Below are 9,179 nucleotides of genomic sequence, written 5' to 3' on the forward strand. Positions count from 1 at the left end.
CCCCATTAAGCTGGGGTAGCTGGTGGGACTACTTTGGGGGTAAGAAGTTAGTGTTGGCAAGATACATTTGCATGTGGCCCATTGAAAGTAGAAATGTAAGCATGGATGTCCATCTACTGCGGTTGGTCCTTTATATGTACATAGGATCACACATTCAGCTATTCTAAATGTCTTCAGTTAGGTCTCCATGCCTATGTCTTTAGGACACTGAATTATAAGCTCTCTTTTAATGTGAGAGATAAGCTCTCTTTTTAACCAAGAACTACAGACTGCGTTTAAGTCTTACTGTGCTTCAAGAATTAGCATCCAAAAGGGCAGATGTTTGTCTGTTGCCAACAGTCCACTTCTCCCTTTTTTAATCTATGTGGCGAATTTCAGTCAGGTCCTCCATCGGTTCCCTTAGGTATGGGATGGATTGAATATACATAAAATATTCTGAAAGAACATCCCCCCCAAGGAATACATTTTGCATTAATGTTGCAGGGTGAGAATTAAATTGGCATGAAATTGTGCAAATATTTTCACTCGCTATCTATGAGAAATAGATTGGCACAGTCCTGTTCTCCAGGGAAACGTTTGCAAGCATTTTGACCCAGCACCTGTACTGCTGCCAGTCCTGGCCCTGAATTCAAAGGGCAGGGGTGGGAGAGTCGGTGGGAAAGGATTGCTCTTTGCAACAATTTTATCTGACTAACCATCAGAAACGGAGCAATGGCAGCTATTTGCCATGCGGCTCTGTTTATCGCATGCTGGGAGTGAAGGTGCTTATGTATCGCTTCTCTCCCATCCCTTGTGCTCTTTGCAGCAGTTCCTTGCTGGGAATGCGTGGAGATAGCCTTTCCTCTCTCCCCTCTTGCCCTGCCTCGGGGTTCTCCCCTTCCTGAGGTACAGCTCTCGCCAACTCCCCCTCTCCAGTTGGTGCTCTGTGTTGAAGGGCGCAGAACAGAAAGAATCCAGGAAAACTGTGGGCAAATAATTGGGTGTTAAAACCATTCATAAACCTGGGCAAACGAGAGGGCTGTTGGTGGAGTCGATGTTCACAGCAGCTTTGCTTTGAGCTTGTGCTGTTACATTTAAGAATGTCTTTAGAGCTGAGAGCTGGATTAGGCTGTGCACCCCGACATAGCCACAGCGCTTTGACTGCAGTTGCAGCATAAATTAGCAAAGGATCTGGCCCATGAGTTTTGTCATGGGAACCGGTGACTACTTCTGAAATGTTCAAATTAGTATGTAAAACACTTTCTGTCCCAGCTGCCTGGTGCCTTGGCAACATTGTGCATCGATTCAGCCTGTCACAGGTGGAAATACAAGTGGCCCTTAGCCACTAAGATAATGCTTTCTACTGTTTATATGAGATTTATTCAGCTGACAATCAGTAAGTTGTGATATAGGGCAAAAAACCTATCTATATTATAACCCAATTTTTTAAAGTTTTGCTAAAGCTTTCATAATAAACATAGTAGTTCATTATTTCCTAGTGAATATTTATGAGACAGTGTCTGAAAGCAGAGCTTTAATGAAATTATGCTTATCAAAAATTACATAAGTGTGTACCCACAATACTTCAAAAAGGTAGCTTTACTGAAACTAATCAGCTAAGCTCATTTTTCAGCTGGTGATTTATTAAAATTTTTACTTACTGTGGTACTTAAAGTCAAAATTGAGTATTAAGACATTTTAATTTTAAGCTTTTCTATAAAATTAAGTTTACTTTGAAGAAATAGTAGCTAAAATATTACTAAGTATAATAGAGTGAAAGAGAATTAACAACTTTATTTGGATGTGGACACTGTGAAATCAAAGCTGAAGTAAACATTTAAAGCCAAGTATTGGAAGTAAAAGTATAAAAATATAAAAAGTATTGGAAGAATGTTCCAAATTAGGAACACAATATACGGTTAAATATGTGAAAGGTTTTCATTATAATATAGTTTTTGTAATTTTTCAGAAAAATACAAATACCTACTTTTTATTAGATTTTCTTCATATAAAAAGAAGATTAGGCTTTCTCTCTGGAACGAAATTACCTCTGAAGATTACTATTGTAAGCATTCATCTGCCTAAACTACAATGGCTACAGTAAGAAACTTGAAAGCCTCTCTGGGGCATCCTCAGGCAGCTTTGTACCACTCTCTTGGGACAAATTTGTTTGTCCTGATAATTGTTATTGGATTATTGATGCAGTGGTCTTTTCTAGCTACCACCATAACTGTACGTTTAGTTCTGATTTTTGCACTTTATAGCACAAGTTATATACTCCTTTGAGCTTACTAAAATTTCAAGAGTAAGAAAATAAAAATACATGTTTTATTGTAGTTGAAGCAGCTCTTTCTTCTCCATTTCTCTAAAGGCAAGTTAAAATTTGAAGGGCAAAAGAAGGATAATTCTCTGAATGCAGAGCGTGGCAATGGCAACTTCTACATAAGGACTAAAAGTGACATACCAAACAATACCCTACAGCTTCGTAAGAAACAGAGTTTGGCAGTGGACTGAGGATTATTAGGAAATATGGTCATGGTAGTACTCTCAGGTCTATAAAAACCTATTGTGAAAAGTTGACCAGCAAAAATAATGCCATAGGTAAAGTTTCAGGATTATTTGTGCTAACCTCCAGCTTTTTCCTTTTGAAGAAGGATGTAATTCTCAAGTTTTCTTGCTTCTTCCAGTAACAGGATTGTTACTTTTGATGGAAGGGGTTATAGGAAAGAGTTCTTCTGCCATACACAGATGTCGGAGAACATTTCTTCTTGGCAAAGAAAATGGGGGAAATAAAGAGTAACAGGGCTATATAAAGCATGCTAGAGAAAATCTGCATTCTAGAAATTAAATCTGAAAGGTTAGCCAAGTTGTTTAAAAAACAAAACAAAACCCCAAAAACAAATTAAAAAATACAACTCCCCAACCCGCCCTTCCCCAAAAACCCCAAGCCAAAAAACTCCAACAGAAATAACACATTTAAATGAAAAAGCATTTTTGCATTTTTCAGGTGTTTTGATGAACCACCGTATTATTATTAGGTGGATATAGAAAACATCAGACTAGTTTTCATACTGAAATTTCGTAACAGAAATTTAAAATTACACTTGACCAATGTTTTTTCCATTTGTATGTATGCTGTTTTGCAGGGTAAAGTTTAGACAAGCGTTGCTAGAAAAACGGTTGCTGGAGAAAAAGGAACTGGCCCTTCAAAAAGCACGTGAAGAAGAGGAAAAAGATAAATGCCTGGAAGCACTCCGACAACAGGTGGTTTCATTTCCTGTACATAGTATTTTCATATACAGTAATGATACAAACACATACTGTCATATTATGTGAAAGATAAAAAGAACAATCTAGCAAAAGCAAAAAATGAAGAAGTTAAAATGCACTTTTGGTCTGACTTTAACAGTAATTCTGTCATGTTATAAATCCTATGTGCTTTGTAACTCTGACAACAAGAACATTATGATGTTAAATTGCACTGTAGAAGCTGTTGATATCTGAAAATATATAGATACTATTTTTTCTGGGTTGGATGTGATTTCTCTTTTTCTTTGATTTTTTTTGTTTTTTTTAATAATCTTAAGTCTGCCTTGAGTCTTAGGCAAGATGTATGGGTAATTTAAATTCTTTTTAAATTCTGAAAACTTACAGACCTTGGATGACTTTTCTTCAGAGAGAGATTTAACTCTCTGTGAAACTTTTGCACGTTATTTTAAAAAGGACATCCCAAAAAATGTTTGTTAATGTTTGTCATAGTAAATGTAGTGGGTTTTTTTTTTTTTACTGCTGATTTTTGAAGGAGAATTTTACCTTCATTTATATTTTTGTATCTAATCTCCTTGGTTGTTCCTCCAAAGATTAAAAGGAAAAATCTGGAGTTCATGTTCGTTACACTCCAGGAACTGCAGCCTAAATACGCAGCCAAAGGAAAATAAGGGAGGGAGAAAAGGTGTTCTTCAAACCCTTTTGATTTTGGATAATTTAAACAGCACTAATGCAGCAGCTTTCTCCCTGGGACTACCTGTGGTTAAAAATATGGTACTTGATGCAGCCTTGACCTCACCTTCAGCATGTCCTTTGGCTTCAGGATTAACCATCCCAATACAGTGTGCATGCCAGTGAAATTCTTCCTTAGTCCCTCGTGGACTGTTTGTGGCCTTGTAAGTGCTTTCACTTCAGCATTTGGGTGTACAAAGTCAAGAAGAAAGAAAAATATAACAGAGGTCAAATACTCCAAGCCATCTTCTGTGGCTGGAGAGCTGAGCATAACAGGAATAAATAAACCTAAGGGATCATTGGTCTGTTATTTCAGTCATTTTTTAAACTGTTGAACTCGGGCTCATTTCCAGTCAATAATGCTTTATTTTTACTAATCTGATTCAATTAAGTATTTTGCAGTATTAACAGTGTTATTTTAGATTGTCAATGCATTTTTAATAATAACTCTATTGCATCTTTCCTAAGTCACTGGTTGAATTGCATTGTCTTTTGCGTCAGGTTTTTACAAGAGGCTGGTTGAGAGTCATGATCTGTTGATCTCTTCTGACTGACCCAATTCTCTTACCAAAGTAGAAAATGCTTCTAGAATGGGCTTTGACTAGGATGGTAGAGTTCCCACTTCATTACATTTTTCTAACCAATATTTATTTTCTGTGTTTCACACTAATGAAATACTGCTTCATAGAATATGGCCCTTGTATGTGGGAAGAAAAAAGATCTTTAGTAAAGTCATCCAGTCTGTATATTTTGACAACTGTAAATACAAAGGTGACATTTTATTAAAGACATGGAAAAAAAATTATCGTACACAATTTTAAATGTGTCTGAGAGAACCTTTGATACTGATCTAACCACAGGAAATTAAACAGTTAAACCAGATGCACTTAAGAAAAAAACCGAAGAGTTATGTTATTTGTGGCATATCACTCAATGTTGTTGCCCATGACTGTAAAAATTGTGAACTACCGATCTGAACACCTTTGTTTCCATCCGAAGAAAAAGAACAAAGTTTGGACTTCCAGGAATTGTGGTATTGCTAAATTACGAGTCTGCTGGTTCCTTTGGGTTACTGGTTTTGAACGTCAGAGCTCATGTCAATCTCTGCTAGAGAGCCGAGGATGTTATTGCTTTTCTCTTATAGCATCCTTGCTGAGCCGAGGCCTCCTTCGCAGCCAGGACCACACGTTGCTCTTACGGTGCAAAGATCAGTAGTGCACGTATTTGGGAAGTGCTGTTTTCTGGTAGCCTAAAGCTTAGCATAAGCTTGTTTCCTACCAGGGGTATGACGAGGTAGCAACATAAGCTCTCTTTTCATGGAAATACCGCCCAGATTATATTTTCAAGAACTGACAATTGACATTCACAATATGCAGGTTATTCTGTGTTAAGCTTGCCCACGTAGCAGGCAATTCTCCACTTTACAGCAGTTCTGGGCATGCACAGTGCTGTATTAAGTCCAGCCAATTAAATTGTCTCCATTGGGAAAAACCTCCCTGGTTATTATTCTCTATCGAAGTGGGTTTACTCTGGATTTAAGTTTCAAGCTTTACAACTTTTATATATGGATACAGGTTGGTTTAAGACAACTTTTGCAATTTTTAAACTAGGTAAATGATCGTGTTCTCAAAGGATGTGTTATTGATAATAATCTTTTCTCACCTTAGGTCTACATAGAAAGGGTAATTGTTATTTTCATATCATGTATTTTAGGTTGCCATTGTTGCAAAATTAGATCCAGCTAGAGTAGTGGCCGATACGGTGGCATCTAAAGCTCGGATGGGCATTGGAACCAAAGAAGAGTTTGACCTTCAGAAGCCACTGTTTAAGTTGCATACGTACAGTGAACAGCAGGTAATTGTCTGTAATCATACCATATAGTTTATTGTATGCACACATATCTTAATAGCGGTATATGATAGTAATAGTATATCCTAAATAGCACTATTAACAGTAGAATATAGAATATAATGTGTGTAAAAATAAAAACATTAGGAGTAATAGTTGAGGTAATCTCTCTGACCCAATGTAGATGCTGGAGGAGCACAACAAGAGTGGACCACAAAGGTCCATTCGGGTCCAGCGTAGGACTCCGGGGCTCTCCCTGAATAGCATCTCCCATTGCCTCCACTGGAGAGAGGATACTGGGCTAAATGGACCATTGGGCAGTTCCTGTGTTTGCTAGGCGTTTTGTCTGATCTTTTTGCTATTTTTTCATTTCAAAACTCACCTCCTTTTCACCTGCTCCAGTTAGTGTTGTACTAAGTATGTGAAGTGAATTGACTCAGCATAAAAGTTCTCCTGACTATACAAAAGAGCTATGTCACAGGTAACTTAATTATGGGATGTTCTTTTTTCTTGGAAGATTATGCACAGCACAAAACTCTTCATAAACTGAAAATTAGCATCTTGACTATCTTACACTTGAGTATCTTATGCTATTGCTGGATTGAAGGTCAGTTGGGATGTGATATGCAAGGCCTAAAGGAGAAGAACCCAGTGAGGTGTAAATGAAGCAGGAAACTGAAGTAACTATATTCCTGTTTTCAGATCGCTCAGATTGCTGAGGACAGTGCTAGCTCAATTTCAAATGGAATTAAGCAACATAGGGGAGGATTTTTTGATTCCCTTACTGTTTCTCCATCTGCTCAGTCTATGCATTTGAAATTATTCCCACTCTGGAACTTGAAAATCACGTTTACTGAAAGAGAAGTGCTATGATATAATTCTATGGGATAAAAGCTTTCTTTTAGCACTGAATAGGCTGAAATTTAACGATGTCTATAACTAAGCTTGTCCAGTACTTCCCATTTTAAGACATTTTAAAGCTTCTCAGTTTGGGAAAGGAGAGATGTGGTACAAGAGATGTAGTTTTTGTTTGGCTATTAAAATTTACCCAAATCTGACCAATGTATGATGTTTTGAAAAGCCTTAGCTTAAAAATGCTCTGAACATGTGTACTTGGGATTGATACCTGAATTCTCAGAATATTCTTCCTGTTTCGACTCCAGACAAGTTTTGGTACTGCTCAGACTGCAATACGTGATTCCTGCCAAGCATATTAGCGTGCTCCATCCCAGAGCTGCGCTGGTTATGGATAATGTTGCCCAGTATTGGTCTGCCCAGCAGTTCTGGGCACTGTGGCAGGTGATGCTAGAACTGAAGGCAATGTGACACTCTCTTGTACTTTCACTGCTCCCCCACTGTAGCCCATGGAAGAAGGATTTGAAAGAGGCTTACAAATTTTGCCAAAGAACCTTTTGACAAATTTTAGAAGTAATTTCCCTGGGCATTAATTGTTGTTATGTAAAATGGAAGTGGTACTGGCATGTAGTCACAAGGCAACGCTGTGAGAAAAATCATAAACTTGTTTGAAGCACTCAGATTCCATAGAAACAACAGGAAGGGATTAAAAATCTTGTGATGAAAGCAGGGCTGTGTTGATGGGGAACATTAGAGAAGTCAGCAACTCTTCAATGAGTAGGCTGAATTAGAAGTCGCTCAGTTTCTCATCTACCCTTTGGGTTTTGCTGAGGAATGACAACAGGGCTCTTTGTTAAAACAGTTTGTGATCATTAATATTAAAAAGGATGATATCAAGATATGTGCAGTGAGATAAGGCTTGTTCACTGTAGAGTTTCTCTGCTTTTGAAGGCTTTATTTTCTGACTGTCTTTAAAACTTTTTGAATATATACATCCACAGATAACCTGAAAGTTACACTGTGTGTATGAGGAAAGGATTGTTTTCTTTCTATTTATCATAGCTGTGGTTTATTTTAACAGATCATTTCTGACCCTAGACTTCGTGTTGAGCTAGCTCTTCGAGAAGCTGGACTTCATAAAACACTTTATGCCAGAGAAATTTTACCAAAAATTCCTCCACTGAAGCTTCCAAGAAGAGATATGGAATCTACAGCTTTTAAAATGTAGAGCACCTCTCATATCTGGAGTAGAGAAGCTTCAGGGGTATTGTCTGGCCTATAATGTGAAAACTTTAAATAAATATCCCTTAGGCTATGTCATAGAACTGCTTAGTTCTCAGTGTGTGCAATCATTCAAAAAACCAACATGCCTTTCTCCTGCAGTGCTACACCGTTTTACGCCTGCCTTGGTGAAGGTTTTACAGAGGTTTGGTGGGTGTATGCTGTTGTAGTATAATTTCCCACGTCCCTTTTTACTGGGAGATAGGACACCTGTACATGAAAGACTCCTACAGACATTACAGGCCAATCTGATATATAGCATAAATCCAAAATAGCTTTGCAGAACAGTCACTTTAGATTATATCATGATATGTGAATACATCCCACAACTTTCATTCCAGGTTTCTTGAGAATTTGATTCTTTTAATTATAAAATCTTCATTATCATGAATGTTTCTATTATTCCTTGATTATTATAAGAAGAAGCTTAACCTTTGTCTGTATTTAGAAACAAATTTGCTGCATCGTATTTACAAACTAGTAATGCAATTTCATATTGCAGATTAGTCTTTCAGTATAAATTATAAATTAGAAATATTCAGATCTGGCATCTTTATTTTGGAGCTGAAACTACTGAATATGATTCTATTAAATGAAAGGGAAATTTATGTCATTTCATTTTGTAACTGATTATGTTTTCAAGCCTTACATAAGATGAGTGTAAAAACGTATGTAAACAAGTGTATGTTACAATTAGCAGTTTAACCAAAAATTTCTAAGGACGATGAATATCAGAAAGAACTGAACATCCATAGTTGTGTATCTAGATAATTATAGGAACTTCATTAATGTAATATTGTAATGCCTTATAGGTGTTAATGGATCACATACCTACAATACCTTGTGAAACAGACAGTAATTCCTCACTGTCGAAATGAGAAATTGAGGATCAGGGTAGATGAGATCTGTGTTCTCCCAGTGGAGCCCACAGTGCAGGTCCAGCAAACACCAAGAGAGTGGTTTTACTGCTAGCCACCATATGCCACCTCCTTACCTGGCACAGACAACAGACCCTCTTCTCTCGATATATTCAGCGACTCTACACCAAATGTTTTGCAATCAGGGACAAGCAATGTTAAGTTTTCGCACCTCAAACTGATAGTAACATTGCCAAAATCTTGTAGCATAAGCTGATCTCAGCAGGTGTCTCTGAGCACCTCGGGGAGAGGGAGGTTTGCTCTGGCCTGGGTGTTCAAGGGTGCTAAGTCAGAAGCAGA

At 37.5% G+C, this 9,179-nt stretch overlaps 1 protein-coding gene across 1 annotated transcript in view; it reads left to right on the forward strand.

Annotated features, from left to right (window-relative positions):
• The window catches only part of LOC104076376 (coiled-coil domain-containing protein 148-like), a gene marked incomplete at its 5' end in the record, with an annotated part of 17,950 nt that extends 10,041 nt beyond the window's left edge, over positions 1-7,909 (forward strand). Inside the window, 3 exons of the mRNA XM_009577215.1 lie at positions 3,126-3,243; positions 5,692-5,832; positions 7,763-7,909. Coding sequence (XP_009575510.1) covers positions 3,126-3,243; positions 5,692-5,832; positions 7,763-7,909 — 406 coding nt within the window. The remainder of the gene's footprint in view (positions 1-3,125; positions 3,244-5,691; positions 5,833-7,762) is intronic.
• Between the last annotated feature and the right edge of the window lie 1,270 nt (positions 7,910-9,179).

The sequence above is a fragment of the Fulmarus glacialis genome, unplaced genomic scaffold, assembly GCF_000690835.1.
Source record: "Fulmarus glacialis isolate BGI_N327 unplaced genomic scaffold, ASM69083v1 scaffold38914, whole genome shotgun sequence".
In the NCBI taxonomy this organism is placed as follows: domain Eukaryota; kingdom Metazoa; phylum Chordata; class Aves; order Procellariiformes; family Procellariidae; genus Fulmarus; species Fulmarus glacialis.